At 36.9% G+C, this 19,833-nt stretch overlaps 1 protein-coding gene across 1 annotated transcript in view; it reads left to right on the top strand.

The window, feature by feature from the left end:
* Positions 1–19,186, top strand: part of GOLPH3 (golgi phosphoprotein 3) — a 30,516-nt gene extending 11,330 nt beyond the window's left edge. The window contains exons 2-4 of the mRNA XM_021554565.3: positions 8,584–8,715; positions 12,413–12,527; positions 15,337–19,186. Of these exons, the coding sequence (XP_021410240.1) occupies positions 8,584–8,715; positions 12,413–12,527; positions 15,337–15,761 (672 nt within the window). The 3' untranslated portion in view covers positions 15,762–19,186. The remainder of the gene's footprint in view (positions 1–8,583; positions 8,716–12,412; positions 12,528–15,336) is intronic.
* The last annotated feature ends 647 nt before the right edge of the window (positions 19,187–19,833 follow it).

Raw genomic sequence — 19,833 nt, 5'->3', positions numbered from 1 at the left:
TTGACTGAAAAAGTCAGGTATCAGATTTATTGGACAAGTACTTTATAAAACATGCTCAGTATTAAGCATTTATAGCATCAGTCTTGCTGATTCTGACTCCATTCAAGAGATGAAAAACTGTATGAGTTGTTTGTTGTAGAGCAGTGACATTCCTAAATAAATTACTAACTTTTAACAGATTTTCAATCTAAAGAATCTGTAAACTAATTGCTGTTTTATTGACCAGTAACTCAGTTACTGACTTTGATTTGCCTGAGATTTCCGCTTGTGTTTGTGTTATTGCAAAGAAGTTTGTTTACCTGCAAGAGTGTCAGACCATTTATATTTCTGCAATCAGCAGTTCCAGTCATCAGTTTCACCTTCAGCTAGAAAGGATAGGAACAGAATCATGTACAGGTGTTAGAAGACAATGCTTCATACAGTTCTTAGTCCTCTCCTAGTGCTGTCAGCTGGTATCTCCATTTAATCCAAGAGAACGTAGTATTTCTGTTATAGAAGAATGCTGGTGATAGATGTATTTGGAATGCTTTTGGAATCAGGCTTTTGGGTCACCAGAATGAATTGAAATTCTACACTAAAACATTATAAATAAATAAACCAAGTACTGTTGTTATCCTTTTTCTGTGTGTTCTGCTTATATTTTGTACTTTGCCTATTTGGATTTGGGAACAGCTTTAAGGAGATGTGTTGAGAAGTTCTTCAGGAGATGTAAGTTCTTTCGAAAATTCAAAGTAATATTAGTAGCTGTAGAGAGACTATGTAAGGGAAATAGTGTATTAAGATGGTGGTTGTCTTTTTTGGGAATGATAACCCAGTGCCTTTCACTCCACTTGTACTCTTCATTAAATTCAAAATACTTTTTTTTGTTTGTTTTGTGAACAGTCACAGCTGTGAAGCAGATTAAAGTTGTAAAGTTGCTTGCAACCAATTGTTATATTGGAGACAGGATGGAGGGAGAAGGAAGCAGACATCTCTGACATGAAAACTGTTGCAGACCAAAGTTCCTAATAACTCTTCACCTGCTGCAGAACACCTGTACAGTATATGCTGTTAATCCTTTCTCTCTGTTCTTCCCAGCTGTCTTTCTGATGTCACAATACTATTACTTCAGGGAGGAACTTGTTGACTAAAAATTGACAATTCTGTCACAATTGTGATTTAGTCCATTATGAAATACAACTTGCCACAGCCTCTATTTCAAGATAAATTGTCTCTGCTTGTCTTTTGCAGTAGGTTTCAAATGGGTGATAGATGATGATTTTATATAATTATGTTCTCTCTGTGCTTTGTGTTGGCTAATAATAGCCTAGTAGGCACTTCTGAAAGAACTTGCTGTTGCTTCAGAGAATCAGAAAGGGATGCTATTACTGCTTTGTCAGATTTAATAATATAACTTCCAATTTATGATTATCAGGGTTGTCATTGGTTAAGTCCAAAATGGGGAGCTGAAGGTTATGATGAATAGTACGTGATACCTTAAGCTTTATCATTTTTGTCTTTTCTGAGCATATTTTGGTCATGAGTGGCTTCAGCATAGGTGCCCCAATAATATACAGGGTTTTTTTCCTCTCTTCTTTGTCTCAAAGGCCAAGTTCTAGCTGAAACTATTCAGGTTATAAAAATTATTCAGGATTTGAATGCAGTTTATCTATTGAAATGTGAGTTGTCATGGAATGGGAAGAATGGAATGGGTCATTCCTTCCCTTTTCCATGCTGTGTCTAAAATTTGTTCACCTGCATGGCGAATCAGGTGAGGAAAATGTCAATTAGCTCTCAGAAAGACCACTTGCTCATCTGGATGACTACAGAAATGCTGGTGTGGGCTCAGGTGGGAGAACAGCAGTGTGCTTCCATGGAGTGAAGAAATGCTTCATCATCAGCAGCAGTTCAGGCTATGGACTGCTTCCTTGGCATAGTCGTCAAACGTCTAAAAATGAAGATGTGGGGAAGGATGTACCTTCTCCAGTTACATGCCAGGTTTTGTGCAAGGCTAAAATGAGATGTGGTGATACCGGTTTGAAAGGTGACTAAAACTGAAATTAATCTCTCCAAGGTAAAAAGTAGGGATTCACAAGGGTTGCTCATGGTCAGAAAGTAATTGACCTCTGGGCTATCATTTTGTCCTATTTCTTTTCTTGCTGCTTTTTCCCTGATGTTTCTCCCTGCCACCCTTAGTACCACCAAGAAAAGAAATTGTATATATATATATACACATATAGAACATACACATATAGAACATAAGTCTTTCTCAGAATTATCAACACATAGTGAGCATGCAGGTACATTTTTCTTCCATGACACTGCTATGTAAATGCTAGATGTAAATAGACTTTAGCTAATTGTGCTATTGAAAATTAAAAGCAGCTCATATAAAATTAATTCCAGCAGATGACTCAATTTACCTTTTCCAGTCCTACAGGTGATCTGAACTGACTTTGAATTTTTTTTTCCAAGTTCCACATTCACTTTAGTTAGGCCACCTCAGGCTTAGATTTCTTGACAACTGTTTCCTCTTATGCTCATCTGAATGGTAGAACTGAGCATTGTGGTTTTATATGTCCCCAAACTGTATATTTATTATTCTGGCATGTGTATTTGGCAAGGGCCCCTAACTGGACCTGTAGATAATTGTCTTCAGTAACTACCCCTGATGTCAGCCAAGAATGGCAAATTTTCCAGTATGTTGTCATGTGTGATTTGTGAGAACATAAAAATAGTCTGCCACACATTGGAAAGAATAGATAGCAAGGAAGAAACACCTGTGTGGGAAAGCTCAGCACTTGTTTGTATATAAACAAACCAGTAGTTTTTGGTCTCAGAGCTTTTATGTTGCTACTTCCAACAGAGTGTTTGAGTGCCATCTCTGCAGAAGTAAGGAAAGTAACAGCAAAGTCCAGCAAGTTTAGGAAGTCTAATTTTTATCTTTTATCATGTAGGTAGAGTTTTTTGCAATTTTTTTTTGCTGAAATACTATTCTAATAGAGAACAGGGTACCTGTAAAGTCAGAATTTACTGTTTACTAATGTGAAAGCTTTCTTTAACCTGGAGTGTACCTCCTAGCTGAGAAACCCAGAAGTTAAGGATTTGATGTCTTCTGACAAGACTGTAAGGTGTATTACCTCAGAGCTGGGATTCCTGAACTCCTCAGGAGTTGTAATTGTTCACTTCTGCGTTCTGTTAGTTGGCCATCTTCCCTTCTGATAGAGTTGCCATGGCTGGAAAGAGTTTAACCAATATTTTATTTGTTTTATCTGTACATGAAGTTTCATAAATTGTATTATTTACCAAATTCCAGTCCTTTTGTTGTGTCTTTTATAATAGAAAAACTTGGAGTTTTCTGAGAACAAGAATTCAGGGGTTTGGGTAGCTGTAGTGTTGTTTTTCCTTTAGAAGGTTTCCTTTGATTGTTTGGTTTATTTTGGTTGTTTATTATAGATGTTTTAGTTCTGTGTTTTGGTAGGTGAGGATCTAAGGAGTATTATTAAGTTTGAATTTAAAATTAAAAGGCTTTTAGTAAGAGAATCATAGACTGAGCAGTATTATGTGCATTATCCCAGAGAAACTTCTGTTGAAACTTCTGTGGTGCCTCATAAATGTAAACTGAGTCTGAGTCAGGGCCAAAACATCAACCTAACACTGACCTGTGATAATAAATACGAGGCTGTGTGGATCTGGGGATGGGCCTGAGGGGCCTGTTATGTTAAAATAAAGAAATACTTAATTTTTTTGGCAAGTAGGCATCAATAACCCACCAGTTACCTCCACATACCAGTACATGACTTTTGATGCTTTTTTAAAAGATGCTGATTTCCAGTTGCAATGGCTCTGTGATCTGGAAAATAATCTGCAATAGCTTGAGACTCTCTGAATTAGAATACATTGGCAGCTGCAGTATGTGGTCTGTAAACAGCTGCCATTAAACACATGAGTTAAACGCATCATATTTATATTACCATGTGTGTATTTTGAAGCCTCAGAGTTGTAACTGTGAGAGCATTTTTCTTTCCTTTCTCTTGAATCTGAGGTATTTTCATGGATTTTTTTTTACTCTGCCCTTCTTTCTGGTCTGTGCCAGGTATAGTAGAACTGCTGTTCACCTATTCTGAGTTGACTGAAGAAGTAGAGAGAGGATGTATATTTCTGTAGTGGGAAGAGATTTTTAGCAACTCTTATATATAAAACAAAGTATTGTTGAGTAAAAGATTACCCAGTCTTTTCTGAGTCTTTTGTTCTATTGTTTTAATAAAACATATTCTTACGTTTCATTAAGAAAGCTTTTTTTTTTAAATTTGTAATCCATTAGGGAGTACTTCTCTGTCTGCATAAACGTAAGTGACATCTACAGCTTAATTTAATTTTTTACACTGTTACTGCTGGTAACTTTAAATTGTACTTGGGAAGCAGAAAATAGGGATATTGATTCAGTGGAGTTGTTCTGTTCGGTTTTTTTAGTTTTTGTTTGTTTCAAATACAGCTACTGACAGTAGTCTAGAAGCTGTGAGAGTCATTGATCTGTGAAAGCTGGCTGTTTTGTGCTTAAGTGAAATGATTTTGAAGTTTTTTGCAAGTCTTAAAGCAGCCTTAATAGAGTAGAAATCACTGACATAGCACTAAGTATCTTCAGGCACATCTGATAATATTTGTCTTCTCACATGGATTTTTTTACATACTTACAAAATTATAGTGGTCATAGTTGCAGTAGTGTCCTGTTGGATCAGAGATAAGATGTTAGCAATCTTAGTTAAAGAAAAAAAAATACAACCAACTTTATGACTTTTAAAATGTAGAGTAACTTAATGGCTCTAAAGAGACTTAAGTAGAAGCAGGAAGTAGCAAGTAGGGTACTTTTGGTAACTGGCCTTTGTTATACAATGGACTGTTTAATAGGTAGCAGTTTCAAGTGATTAATGAATAACTGAACAGGAATACCTGTGTGAGCTGGAAGTGGGTAGAAGGCAAAGGAAAGGAGAAAGCGAATAAATGCCATAGGAACTGTTGGGAAAGAAATGGTGTAATGAACATGGATTTTAAATAACTTATTTCTAAAGTGGAAAGAGGATCTTAGTCTCACCTCTGTGCTTTGTCATACCTGGGTGGAAAGTCTGAACTTTCAAAGTTAATATGGGAAGAAGTATTTGGTGTAAACTTTATTCTAATTTCCTTTTTTGCTTGTCTAGCAAAACTAGTTTTTATTTGAAACTTTTTAGGTCAGGTCTGATGAAAAAAGCTTTTGTGCTGTGTTTGTGTAAATAGACATGACAGTTGTAAGCAGTTTTTTGATCTTTGAGTCATTGTAGATTTAAATTTTTTTCTTGCAAGCTATTCATAGCTTAAAGTGCTATTCTAGTGTGATTGCTGTCAGATAAAAATAATCTCCTGCTTTGTAAGTTTTACCCTCTGCTGCATAGTAACTTTAATGAAGTAAGTATTTCTTTGAGTTAGAAAGTTTATAAAGCTGTAAGACTTGCAGGAAGATGGATAAAGTAAAAATACTTGATATTCTATTAGTGAGAAAACTCTAGTGCTGTTTAAGAGAATTAAATAGTAGAATGAGTAGCATTTCTACATAGTGGTGTTTGATTTTCAAGTGTTTTGAGACTGCTAGGAATTGGAATAAATGAACAGTTTTAAAAACCATGTCCCTGTCTTGTTCCATGTGCTGTAATGAACAGTGGACAGGTCACATTCAGGAAGAGGGTGGGACCAGGATGACAATTCCCCTGGTGATCATTGACTTCATCCTGGTCCATGTGTAGTTTACACATTCGTTGCTGTCAAACTTCATTATTGATCTTGTTTTTTAAAGGATTTTTAAAAAACTTCTGCCTTTCTGTTAGAAAAAATGAGTGGAAAAATAGAAAAGAAATTGGCTGCTGACTGCTAACCTGTGAGCTACCGTGGTTTATCATCTCTTAGCCCTTGTTTCCTTTACAAATAGTGCATTATTCTCTTTTTCCATTCCACCTCTCCATAAATTATTAATCTCCACCCCTTTGCTTCTCTTTTGTACATCTTTTCAAGTTGTGCTACGTACCAATTAAAGTAGGTGTAAAGAGGGTGTTTGGTATATCAAAGATAAGTGTCTACCAGTCAGTTCTAGTTACTCCAGGAAGATTGAGTTAAAGGATGATTTAGTTAGACTGTTGTGTGCTAAACTGATATTCTGTGGAAGTCCCTTTGATTGTCTAATATCTTTGCATTAGGTGTCAAAACCAGCCCATTCATCTACCACAACAATCTGGAAAGATCCGTTTAATGGATTGAAAAGAATCCTTTTCCTAACTCTGTTAATAATTGTACAATTTCTGTGTGTGGAAATACAGTGTTCCTTCTCTAGAGGCTCACCTGTGAACTCTGAGCCTAGAAGGCAGGAGAATAAGAAGATTAATAAGAAGAAAAGAAGAAGAAGAAGATAAGGATATATTCTCATGACTTCACTTCATCCAACCCACCAAAATAAGCAGCTCCATTTATGAAAGATGCAATCTTTTTGAACTGGCTTTCAGAATTAGTTGGTTAAAAACTTTTGGGTGGTTGTGCAGTCTCCATCTTTGGAAGCTTTTGAGACATGCTTGAGTACAAACCTGAGCAACTTGACTTCATATCTGACCCTGCTTGCAGGGAGAGGTTGGGTAGAGACTCATGTGGTCACTTTTGACCTGACTTATCTTACAAGCAAGCCTCTATTTCTCTGCAACCCTCAGCCTATTGCCATCCATGTAAACTACTGGAACAGAGGAGTTTACATCTGGTAATTGGTGCTGCGGGTGGTGTAGTTAAAGTCACTTAATTGAAAAATAGTAATTTTAAAAACAAATTCAGCTTTCGTGGCTAAAAAAAGGGAACAAGCATCAGCACTTTAATTGTTTGCATAATAATATGAAACTTTCCATGAATACAAAGAAGTGTAAATTTATTGTGCCTGTTTGTGCTGTGGATTTTTAGTTTGCATATGTATTGTCTGACTTCAGAAATTATTATATAAAGAGACTGATTGGAAATAGAATGTGGGAGTCGTATGTCTTCCTGCTCAAGCAAATACTGCACTCTATGTGTGTGCTATTTGGCAAAAAATGTCTGGTGCCAACCAAAATCTTAATTACAGAATTGCATAATAGAAGTAGCTGATACCTGCAAAGTATCAGCTCTAAAGTAGAAGGCTGATTAGATAACTTCTCAAATGCCTTTCCAAACTCATGTTTATGGTGTTTTAAATAAACATATGAGACCTATTGCGGTAATTACCCTAGCTTTTGTAGACTTTTCGTGAGTATTGGTCATCTGTATAATACAGCTCTTGAAAATAGCTAAATGCAAAATTGAAACAAGTATTCTCACATTCCTGGAAATCTGTAATTGATGGCATTAGTTAGAGACTAGTTCATAAATGTAGTGGATTTAAAATATGTGCCCCTTATACCTTTATATGTTGGCAGCTTTCGGCTGCAAAAATAATAAAATTGACTTGCTTTTGTTTTAAGCTAGTCTTGGTTATTGGTTAAGATAAATTTATGAAAAGCAGAGCATTCTTCTGCTCTTCCCCCACCTTGTCTTGTGTACAGAATCTTTCTCTAAAGTATCCCAAAGTTGGTATTTTCAGAAGTGCTTCACTAGAGGACTTTGGGAAGATCTTTATGAATCATATCAAACATTTCTCAGAACATTTCTTAATGATTTTACTTTTATCTTAGATACTCAAATATTAAAGAAAATGCAAGAACATTGTTGGCTACTCCATATAAAATAATTAATTTTGTAAGATTTTTTTTTTGGTCATAACTGTTGAACAATGGAGTACAAAAGTCAAGAGTTGTGTTTCTAGATACTGATGAATAAATGTATTGGGTCAAGCCATCTGTTCTGCCATTTAAGCAGTCAGCTGTCAAGGCAGAAGAAGAGAGAAATCACAGTAGGTGTAGTGTGCTTAGTGTAATAAATGTGGTTTGCAGTTCTGCACTTTGTATAAGAACTATGCTTCAAGCTGTAAAAGCACATATTTTCAAAGGATTTAAATGACAAAATAGTAACTGTTATAAATATTTCTTTGAAAGCTTTTTTTGTTTAGATTACTATGCTCAAGCCAAAAGAATCTGTTCTGTGATTTGTGTTGATTACCATGTTTGTGTTTTCCAGTATACTCCATCGTTAACTTAATATCCATTTTTATAGTTTATTATTGCTTTCTCAGTGCCACATTGTTTATGCATGTAAAATCATATGAATGTTTCTTGGTCACTCATAAGGCCATGTGATGTCAGTAATGCCAAAAATATCGTAAGTTTATTTTGACTGTGTATAAAACTACACTTTATACTTAACAGTTCTTGGTATTACCCTCTTTCATTCTTTATCATTTTCCTGAGTATTCCCATTTCTTCACAAGGCAGAGACTGAGTGTCAAAACTAACAGAGGATGATGAGACTGTTTCTCTTTCATGTTTTCAAGGCAGGATTGAGAGCGATTACTGATGCTACTTCAAAAGTGTGAAAGCAGGAGAACTGCTTAGAGAACATAGCAAAGCCCTTTTTCTGTTCTCTTTCAGGTGGAGATGGAGATATCTTACTGTCTTTCCTTCTTCACAGGGTTACACATCCTTCTGGAATGATTGCATCTCCTCAGGATTGCGAGGCTGTATGTTAATTGAATTGGCATTGCGGGGACGTCTCCAGCTGGAGGCCTGTGGAATGAGGCGCAAAAGTCTGCTAACAAGAAAGGTAAGTGCAGGAAAATGGTCACATTTACTTATCACACTCCACACAATACAGGGCCTATAAATTACAACAGATTCTAAGAAAAAGCCTGTGTTTTTTTCTTTATGTGAGTATGGCGATTCTCAGTAATGATCTAGGCAGATGTGCAAAATTAGGAAGTGTTTCGGTGATGAGATGAAGTGCCTTGGAACATCGCTGGTGCCCGTTGTGTTCCCGTGTTTGCTCTCTGGATGTGTTGCTGGTACTGTTTCCAACCAGCCATTGGCAGTGGCTCTGGCGGCGTTGTGGTGGCAGCAGTTACTGCCAGTGGCGCCAGCCGCAATCTGCCGAAGGAACTGGCTTTTGCAATGCCAGTGGGATGTGGGCTGAGGCTCAAAGGAATGGATAACTGCCACATGCCAGATGTGTCCTGCAAGCCACCAGTTTATTTCTGGTGTACACAGTGCTGCAGTTTGTGCTTGCATTGCATGGGAAGGAAACCATCATTGTTCTTGGGACCCCTGAGAACACACAACTATCTAGTGCAACCACAAGGCTGGTGTGTTAAATTGGTTGTGCTCTCTGACTTTCAAGATGGCCACATCTCTATGGTCCTTTATAGAATTGGGGTGAAGATTTGAGGCCTTTATTTTTTACTTTTACCACTGAATTTTCCCTTTGTATAAAATGTGCAATATCATACTCTTGGAAGAATTTTACTTCATCAGCATTAGAGGATACTTGTAAAATAAGCCTATTGAAAACCTGGTGAAATGTTGTCCACCACAGATAAATTCTCTTATGGCACATTTCCCTGTCAATATTATCTTTTGCTAAATTTTAAGGCAAGCTTGTGAATTCCCAGCTCTCTTCACTTGAGACAAATTGAACCTCTGTTCCAACAAACAGTCCCTATTTCTTTTAGCCTCATTTAAGAATATTCAGCATTGATTAGTTCGCACATTTTTTTTTTTTCCTCCAGAGCTTTTGGCTTCTTAGGCATTCAGTAATCTTCTTAGGCATTCAGTCAGGAGTTATTTTCATTCTGTGAAAACCTTGTCAGTTCTATCTACTTGAAAAACTAACTGTGAGGTTGCTGGGTTCTTTAGGAAAATGGAAAAATAACCTGTATGTATATTCACTGTATGTATATACAAGCAAAATTGTTGGTCTGAGTTGTGATTGGTTTTTGTTTGATTGTGGTTGCATGTTTTTTGTTAAATTTTATCATGTGGTTTTGGCATTGGGTAGATGTATTTGTTTAAAGTGACCTAAAATCTACACAGTTTAGAGGTTTTCTTATTCTGCTGTTGTAAAGTATTTGAGATACTTTTCAGTTTTCAGGCAGGACGGTTCTATAAAAATAGGCATTAATTTAAGATTTAGGTGAAGGTTGTTTTCTGCTTAAGTACTTTCCTGCAAATAAAATCCCTAAATGCACCACCTCCATCAATTTAGAAGTCAGTCTTGTGAATGACTTGTGTTGTTTTGCACCTTATTTGAAGTATTCCATTAACACTAAATTTCAATTATGTTTCTGTGTTGGCCAGACTTAAGTCTCTACTCTGTCAAATGTTCTCCTTTTCCTGCTCTTGCAGGCTTTGCTCCCCATGCCCTTAGCTTTGGCTGTGAAATAAATACTGTGCCTAATAAGTAGAGAGAGCTGTCTAATAATACATCCAAGGTTGTAATTCAGGGGCAAAATAATTTACTTTGATCAGTTTAGTTTTTACTGGAACCACTCTCTCAATCTTGTCATCAGGTGGGCACAAATGATAAGGTGAGGACGAGAAGAGGGTTGAACAAGTTTTTTGGGCAGTAGTATAGGTTTATAACTAGCTAGCTGTGGCTTTAATAATAGAATTAACTTGAAAGAATGATAGCTACAGTGATTTCCACTTGAAGCCTTTGTACTTCAGAATGGATTGAGATGCATTAAATCTATGATTAAATGCCACAGAGGGTCAAATGAAACTGAGAGAACAGTGGACTTGATGGACCTTATTGAAACTTTGGAAGTGGATATAAGCCTTGTAAATTTGGCTTAAGAGTATATAATTGGCACACCATTTTGGAGTTGTCTACTGGGATCAGTATTAGAAACAAATAAATGAATGTTGAGTTTTGCAAGTGGTTATTGAGTATAGGAGATGGTACTGTACATTGCCTTACAGGCTCAGAGAGCAAACGAAATTAAAATAATTACAAAAAGCAAAAGGAATCCCAAAAAATCCTTGGCAGATTTTCTTCAGTATTTCATTGATAACAATTCTGAGCAATTCATGCAAGAGTGAATTTTTGTACTAAAACTAGAAAAAGAAGTTTACTTTAAAATCTGTGCTTAATCTTTAGCTTTAATTGCACAGCTGCATTGTGAAAAATGCCAATTAAATACTCTGTATAATGGAAATTTCCCTAGTTGGTAAGTACCAGGCAAATCTAGTACCTGATTAATCACTGAAAAATTGGAATAAAGAATATTTTTTTACAATCAGTCTGAGAACCAGCATCTCTGAAGAACCAGGATGTTCTCAGAGCTATGGAATCACCTTTCTGACTACTCTGAAGTGTTAGGAAAAATAAGAGCTTTTGCTTCCTGCTTTTCATATATATATATATATATATATATATATATATATATGTATATGTATATGTATATATATATATATATATGGATTTGTGTTGATGTATTCATTTTTATGTCAGTTGCCTGCTACCTTTTACCTGATGTTTATAAAGTGCTAGCTTTTAAACTGTTTAAATTACCAAATATAATACTGACAACAATAATAATAAAACAAACAATAACAACTACTATTATTATTAACAACTGTAGCAGTTCTTCTATAAATAAAGAGTTTATTTAAACAGATTGACTTGAGCTTATTTAATCTATAAGTTTTCATTTGGTTCTCTTGATTTTGACTCCTGAAAAAGAATTGTACTTTGCATAGTTTCTGTAACTACTTATACTGGTAAACAAGCAGTTACTCACATTTTTGAATTTATTATGTTACTCTGAATCAATTTTTTTGTTATGCTTCCCTGAGTGAAATTCTAGAAGTTATCTAATAAGAGACTTATATAGTACTGTTAGTACTGTATTTATTGTTGCATGTTAAGGGGTTTATAAGTACATGTGTATTTTCCTTAGTATGTGTGGTTTAGCTGTTATTAAATGAAACTCTGTTAGCTGGCAGTGTGTTCTTCAGAGCTGCAAAACTTGCAGATGTTGTCATGAACCTATTTTTATCCATTCTTATATTGAAGAAAACTAGTTTTATACTTTTTTGTTATTTTCATGCAACCATAGTGTTTAACTCAGTATTTTGAATAAATTGAAGCCGTTAAATAGACTGTATTCAGAAACTAATTTAGTGCAATGTACTTCATTTTTGGGGGGTAGCAAAGGACCTAGCTAGAGAAGTGTTTTCCTTCAAAATACAGCTTTTAAGTTTGTTATTAATCCTAAAATTTTTGGCCATTAAGGTTAATTAAAGTTAAAAATAATCTCAGACAATGTATTTTGAAGCACAGTGCAGATAGTTTTATTTTTTCGATAATAAAGGTTCACATTTTTCAAAGTTGCATATTCTTAAGAGAGAGTTTGTTATTCTAAAAAATTATTTTGGTTTTCCTCACAGGTAGGTTTTTTATTGATGGATGTGTTTGTCATATATTAATTATGTCAAAATACTGACTGTGTTTTATTCATTTTTAGGTGATTTGCAAGTCAGATGCTCCTACAGGGGATGTTCTGCTTGATGAAGCTCTGAAACACATAAAAGAGACCCAGCCTCCTGAAACAGTACAAAATTGGATTGAACTGCTTAGTGGTAAGCCTTGCACATAACATATTTGATTTTTTTTACCCATATAAAGCTAATTATCTGGCATCACTAGAGATTATATTGCAAGGTTTTTTGAGAGAAAATATGCAAAAAAGATAATTAGTTTGTCCTCTAGGGTAGTCTCTTGCTGATTGTAGCCCTTAATCAAATATAAGTAACTGTTGCTTTTGACTTAACTTGGTACAGAAAGGATCTGTATGGAAGTGTCAGAGGACATCTCAGCTCGGTGGAAGAGGTGCATTCTGCTGACTCTGAAGTAAATTAGGACTGCACCCTGGAGATATAACTGCCTTTCTCTGTGTTTGGAAGTGATGGTTGGTGGAAGTTTGGAGCCTGAGTGTGTGCACTGAGTATTCAGGTCTTTCAATAAAGAAAGGAGGTGAAGAGCACATGCACACAAAACTTGAGGGTGATTTGGCCATCAGTCATAAAGAAAAAATGTTAGGAGTTTTATTTTTTCATTAACTGAAGAAATGTAATATTTTAAAATGTTAGGTATTTCTTGTTGATCAAAACAAAGTCTTCAAGATGAGTACTTTGCACACAGCTTTCCCTGTAAAGCTAGTAAATAGTTTAGAAAAAATGAAATGTCAGTGATCATAGAATTATGAATACATTTGGTTGGAAGGGGCTTTTACAGGCCATCTAGTCCAGGCCCTCTGCAGTCAGCAGGGACACCTTCCACTAGACCAGAGGACCATCCAACCTGACATGGGATGCTTCCAGGGATGAGGCATCCACCACCTCTCTGATTGGTCCATTCTGGCATCTCATTGTGAAAAACTTCTTCCTTGTATCTAATCTCAACAAAGTCTCCTTCACTTTGAAACCATTACTCGTGTCCCAGGTTCTGCTAAAATGTCTGACCCCATCTTTCTTGCAGTCCCCCTTTAAGCCCAGAAAGTCTGCAGCAAGATTTCCTTAGAGCCTTCTCCTCTCCAGGCTGAACTGCAGACAGAATTGATCACCAGTGTTTGTCTGTTTTCACAAAGCACATAAATGCAGCTTCTTTGGAGTAGATCAGAGCTGTACTTCAGTTGTGCAAATAGCGCAGGAAAAATCTCTGCACTGTTGACCCTCATTGTCAACAATGTGGCTGTGAGGTTGGGGGGTAATGAGATTTGGAAGTTGCCTGTGTAAAATCTGCTACTGCTTAAAACCTGCAGAATTATAAAACCTGCAGATAATCTGCAGAAATGAGCAAAATCTCTTTGCCTTTCTCTGCTTTTCTGTGTTCTTCCCATTCATTCTGCACCACCTTAAACAGCCTTCCTTGCACACCAGTTAATTCTCACGTTCTTGCCATCCCCCCTCTCCTGCTCCTTGGCTGTCAGGCAAGGGGGAGACTGGACTACAAAGCAGCCCATGTCAGGAGGGTCATGGCTGCTGCGGAGCTGCGCAGTTCAGTTCTCACTCAGCTCCCCTTCCCTCTTACAGCCAGCAAAAACAATTAATTTTTCTTGTCCTAAATACATAATTTGTGGTGATATTTCACCTCCTCTTCCAGCACATCAAGTTAGGACTGGCTCAAAAAAGGTCAGCTAACGAATGAACTAGTGTTGCAGGTTCTCTTTGAGATAAGCTAAGGTTTTGCTGACCCTGCTGAACTTTGGCTCTGGGAAGATAATCATCATCAATGTGTGGCTAAGGCTTGAATCAATGATTTTTACTAACATATGTTAAATAATTGCTAATTATTGGATGGCATTAGTGTTCTTTGTATTTCCCATGGTTTAGAGATCTGTCCTTCTGAAGAAAAATATTTCAATGGGTCTGGGCTGGGGTTTTTATTTTTATTAGTTGGTTGTTTTTGCTTTATTTTTCTTTATTTAATAAACTCTGTTAGAATTTTGCTTTGGGGACCAGGTCGATCCTGGAAAAAAATCAACTCTATCCATGATTATTAGTGATGTAAAGTGCTGCTTGGAGTTACAGTACATATGAGTTCAAAGCCATCATGTAAATAAATATGTGGACGTGTAAGGTGATGTTTGCCAGGCTGATATTTATAAGGTAGCATCTAAAGAAAACAAAGGTAGGGAATAAAGGAGTTTGGACCAAAATCTCTCTCCGTGTCTGCAAAGTGTCTGTGTAATTGACGAGCTTGGACACAAGGTGTCACCACAGCACTTTCAGCCACCAGGCAGCTGTAAAAAAAAAAAAAAATCTAGGAAATAGCCTTTGCCCTGTGAAAGTAAGGAAACTACTTTTTTGTGTATGTGTGATAGTTCCATTTAAGATCAAACTGGGGAATCAAATTCAGTGATGTGTAGTTGGACTTGTGTAGTTCAGGCCTGGGTTTTCTGACTTTCACTTTGCAGTTGGAGTCGCCTCATTTACTTGCTTATCTTGGCTGTTACTTGGATACAGTGTGTCACCCTCCATCATAGTGGGAGAAACCTCAAAGTCACCTATGGCTTACTACTGTTCTTGTTATTACTTTATGCTAACCAATACATTTTTCAGAAGTTTGGTACAGAAATTCTTATATTTATGGAAAACCTCCATCTTACAGTACAAGGTTTTTGTTTATTTTTCATGTTTGTAATCAAGACATGGCTTAGCGATCATTTCATCCAAACTGTCAGAGTACCCCAGAGCTCCTCCAAGGAGGTTCTCCTGGTCTCTGCCTCCATGCCAGAGATCAGAGAAATGCTGACAGGAGCACAGTGTCTTGTAGTCTCCTATGTGATTTTGACAGCTTATTCTGCACCACAGAGGAGGGGAGAAAAAATCACTTCAGCAGTGCAGTGTAACTTTATCTGACTATTCTGTGGTTTTCTTGCTGTTTTAGGTGAAACATGGAACCCTCTGAAGTTGCACTACCAGCTACGAAATGTCCGTGAGCGGTTAGCTAAAAATCTAGTAGAAAAAGGTGTACTGACAACAGAGAAACAGAACTTCCTTCTTTTTGACATGACTACACACCCTCTCACCAACAACAACATCAAACAGCGCCTCATCAAGAAGGTTCAGGAGGCAGTTCTTGACAAGTGGGTGAACGACCCCCATCGCATGGACAAGCGCTTGCTGGCGCTCGTGTACCTAGCCCACGCCTCAGATGTCCTGGAGAACGCTTTTGCCCCACTCCTGGATGAGCAGTATGATTTAGCCACAAAGAGAGTGCGGCAACTCCTGGATTTAGACCCTGAGGTTGAATGTATGAAAACCAACACGAATGAGGTTCTGTGGGCTGTTGTAGCGGCTTTCACAAAGTAACTGCATTCAGACTGAAGTGTTCTCTCTTCTTTCATGTAAACCGGTCTTTTCCTCTTTTATTGACTATTCATGTTTTCTGTAATTTGTACCTTCTCACATGATGAATTGGCTTTTGTTTAATGGGAATTATTAAATTAAATGGTGTATTCCCTACTTCTCTCTCTGTATACAGGATTCTGCTGGTACAAGAGACTTTCCTATTTAAAACAACAAAAGAAGGATGAACTGCTATATTGGCAGTTGGAAATGGCATTCCATTTCCTCTTCATTTGAGTTACCTTAAATACTTTGTTTAATTTTTCACCTCATTGTTATTGAAATGGTTTGTCACCAAAGCTCCATGTTGAAGTGTCTGTCAGGACATTTTTTACACAGATGTTTGCAATTGCATATAACAAATTTACTTAAAAAGCAGAAATGCCATTAAGCAGCTTCGTCAATAGTTCCTGTAAAATGTCCCATAAATTTTAATTTTCACGCAGGTCTCTTGTGTACTTATATTTTCATTAAAATGATAGCTGAGTCATAAGGCTAGTTTAGAAAGGTCCAATTGTTTCATAAACCAGTTTTGAAAGGGGATACATTCCATTATATTGTGTATATATAGTTCACATTGTATATTAACAGCTGCCCCATCTTAGTATTTTGCAAGATATACTACTTGTACACCTGGTGCCCCTTATTTGCTGTCAGCCATTGCCATCTGAAAGGCCTCCTGCAGAGGTCCTGTGTGTGAAAGCTGTTTATTTCCAGAGTCTCTGGAGTTTGCCATCCAGGTATTCTCAGTCTATGCATTGCCTTTGAAAATTAGTGAATGGAAAGAGACTGCTTTCTATCATTGGTACTTTTTTCTTTCCCTTCACTTCTGTATGGAAAAGACTCATGACCAGTACAATTCTTGAGTGCAGTTTTTGGTTTTGTACACAAACTAATGTTTGTCTTTTAAACCTTGAACTATTTTACACTTCAAAAAGTCCTAGCAGGTGTTGCATGTAAATGGTTAGCAAGTAACGGCAGCAGTTCAGAGACTTCAGATTTCTGTAATGGGATGCTCTGCTATATTTTAATTTTTATATATACAATTATGCTAATTAGCACACTACTGTAAAAAAACCCCAAACCTATATAAAACTCTGGCTTTTTAAAATTTATTTCCTCTTTGCTGCTGCTTGTTATTTCCCATTGGTTTCACCGTGTAAATATTATGCATTGAAAAAATTAAGCATTGATTTCTATACTTTTCTTCATCATACCAATACAGATTTATAGCGGGGCTTACAGGTGTTTAGAAATCTTTTGGTTAATATTCAGAACAAGAATACTAGATGGTGTATAACTGTAGAGTTGAAATTTAAGAGGTCCCTTAATCTGTATACTAGCTTTTTACCTACAGTAAATAAACTATGATCTTGAAAGTGCCTGAAACAGAGTAAGCATGTCACTTATACTTTTTTGTTGCTAATTAGAAAGGTTTTATTGCCTAACTGAAAGCTTTAGTTTATATCCTTCTTATTAGTAAGGGTGAATTTATATTAAGTAGTTCAAACTGACTTAATGAGTGATGTTGCTTGGATATGCAGGATTCATGGCTGGGACAGGCTGAATTCATTTGGGGAGTCTGCAACTGTGCCTGCCCTAGGTAGACCTCTTCAGTCTTGAGCACGGCTTTGCAGCCTCATCTGTGACCTGACTTCCAATTTTGCACTTCATTTTCAATCACTGAGATGCTTAAGTAGTTGACTTTAAAATACAACTTAAATTCATCATACCTCTATAACCTTTTTTAAGAAAGGTTTTTAAAAATATGGTCCTTAACATTTAATGGCACACTGTTCTTTCAGTTCTTAATGCTATTTCTTTAGACAAATGAAATTAAAAGTATATTGTAAAGTATTTCAAACTCTGGTTTGCAAATAAAGAGACAAACAGTGTTCTCTCACTTGTAAGATGCTGTGTTGAAAAACTTTGAGCGGCTTGGGCATAAACTTGGAACATTGTCTTTTAAACATTTCAAGCTGTGATTGCTTTTAAGTGGAAGGAAAATGCACATTGCTGTGTTGCTCTTATATTTGACAGCTTATGGAATACTTTCTGTATTTGGTAGTAGATGCAGCTCACAGCTTTCATTGTCTCTCTCATGTGATCTGTTATCTCATTTTCTGTTGCTCTTTGAAAAGGAGAAAAAAGTAACTAGGTGGAAAGGTCAGAAAATGGTGGCGTTTGCAGGACAAAGTTATGTGCACAAAACTTTTAAATGGCTTTGAAAATCTAAGCTACTTGAAGCATGCTTCAGACTGGAAGTATTTTTCACAGTCCTTTTTCTGGCCTCTCCTTCATTCTGTGAGGATTTTCCATTTTCCTGCTGTTTACATGTTTGGTTGTGGGGAATACTGGAGTTTTATCACCCTTACAGTCTACATGGGTTAGAAAAAGTCATCCTTTTTTAATCCCCGCCTTGAAAGATTATTTGGGTTGGTTTTTGTTTGGTTTTTTTTTCCCACACAGAAGATAACTGCACACAGTATTTATCAGCTTTATTTTGCTTAGATAAAACCTCTGACCACGATGGCGGGAGTCTGTGCTGGACATGTCAAAGAAATTGGATGTAAGTGAGGAAGGGTTTGGAAAGAGCAACAGTGTCTTTTGCTGGACTACCTGGTGTAAACCTGGATGTGCAGTGGAAATAGATGAGCTTTTGGAGTCCCAAGTCCTGAAATTGTGCTTCAAAAAGCCCAAAACCTCCAGGAAGGTAAGTTTGGTAGGTTAACAGGACCTGATTTGGCTGGCATCGTTGCCTTTTTTTATTGCTATTTCAGGTTTTTAAAAAATGGTTAAACATGGGAGACTGTTGGTGATATTCAGGTACCCTTCTTCCTGTGGGCTGCTACTGCAGCTCACGGAGACCTACCTGGCTTCCAGACAGTTCAGTTGACTCCAAACCCTTGTCTCTCAGTAGGTGCTTCAAGTGAAGAGTCTTACCCAAAGCCTGAACTAGAACACGTGCCTCAAGGAACAGCATGTATTATTCAGGGACATTCTTTTAAAACAAACTTTCAAGTCAAAACCAGGATTTTGGAAGTTAAATCACAAAGCAGTATATATATATACATGCACACACACACATATATATATTTATACACACACACAAACGCATTTTCACAGTCCTTGAGATTGACATCATCTTCCGTGTTTCTAGAGCTGGCATTACAGTGCTGTTACATGGACTAGTGGTGAAATGTGTGTACCATAAATGATGCTTTTGAGGCAAAATTTGCATAAGTGGCAGTAAATGGCTGCTGACTGCGTGCTCGTGTGTTCATGCCCATTTCTCCTACAAGGTGAAGATATGTATTAACTGATGTGTTCTCTGTGAACTGGACTGAATGTGTACTGTAACAAAATAAAGCACTCTTTTCATGCTGCCAGCTGCAGGTGGTTACTGCATATCACATGCATGCAATACCTAAAGGATATGTTTTTTTTCATTTGCTCGGTAATTTCCAGTTTTTCCTCAGGCTGCATTATTCACCAGTTTGAGAAACAACTTTTTTTTAAGGTTTTCATCAAAGCCGCAGCTCTGCCTCAGGCACTTCAGGCAGCCAAAGTCTGTTACGTCCCACTTATCCCTATTGTCCATCTTTCTCTGTGGAGGGGAAGTTTCCAGCTTCAGAGAAATATGAATTTTTTGATAACGTAATTTATTTTTGAAAAGAAACTGAAAAAGTAAGTTTATCCTGTGGAAATGCTTAATGCATTTTACAATTTAATTACTTAGGAAATGAGATGCTGTTAGGTGCTTTGTAATTGTTAAATATAGAGTAGGATCTCGGGTGTCTGTATGGGGTGACTGCCTTGGGGCAGTGGTTGGGGAAGAAGCCCTGTCAAAGCTGCTGTCCTTGTTAATCTCTGAATAAGATCTGGAGTTTCCTCACAATGGGCTGTGCTTTCTCCTGCCCACAGAGCAGCAACATGAAGCCTGTGGAAAGTTGATGATACCCTCTGACCCCAGAGAAAGCTGCTGTAGAAACACAGGAAAATGTGGGCCCCAAGACAGCAGATGAAAATAGGGAAA

This window comes from Lonchura striata, chromosome Z, assembly GCF_050655825.1.
Source record: "Lonchura striata isolate lonStrDom1 chromosome Z, ASM5065582v1, whole genome shotgun sequence".
Taxonomy (NCBI): domain Eukaryota; kingdom Metazoa; phylum Chordata; class Aves; order Passeriformes; family Estrildidae; genus Lonchura; species Lonchura striata.
The sequence above is the reverse complement of the archived record's forward strand: the minus strand, read 5'-3'. Positions and strand labels throughout refer to the sequence as shown.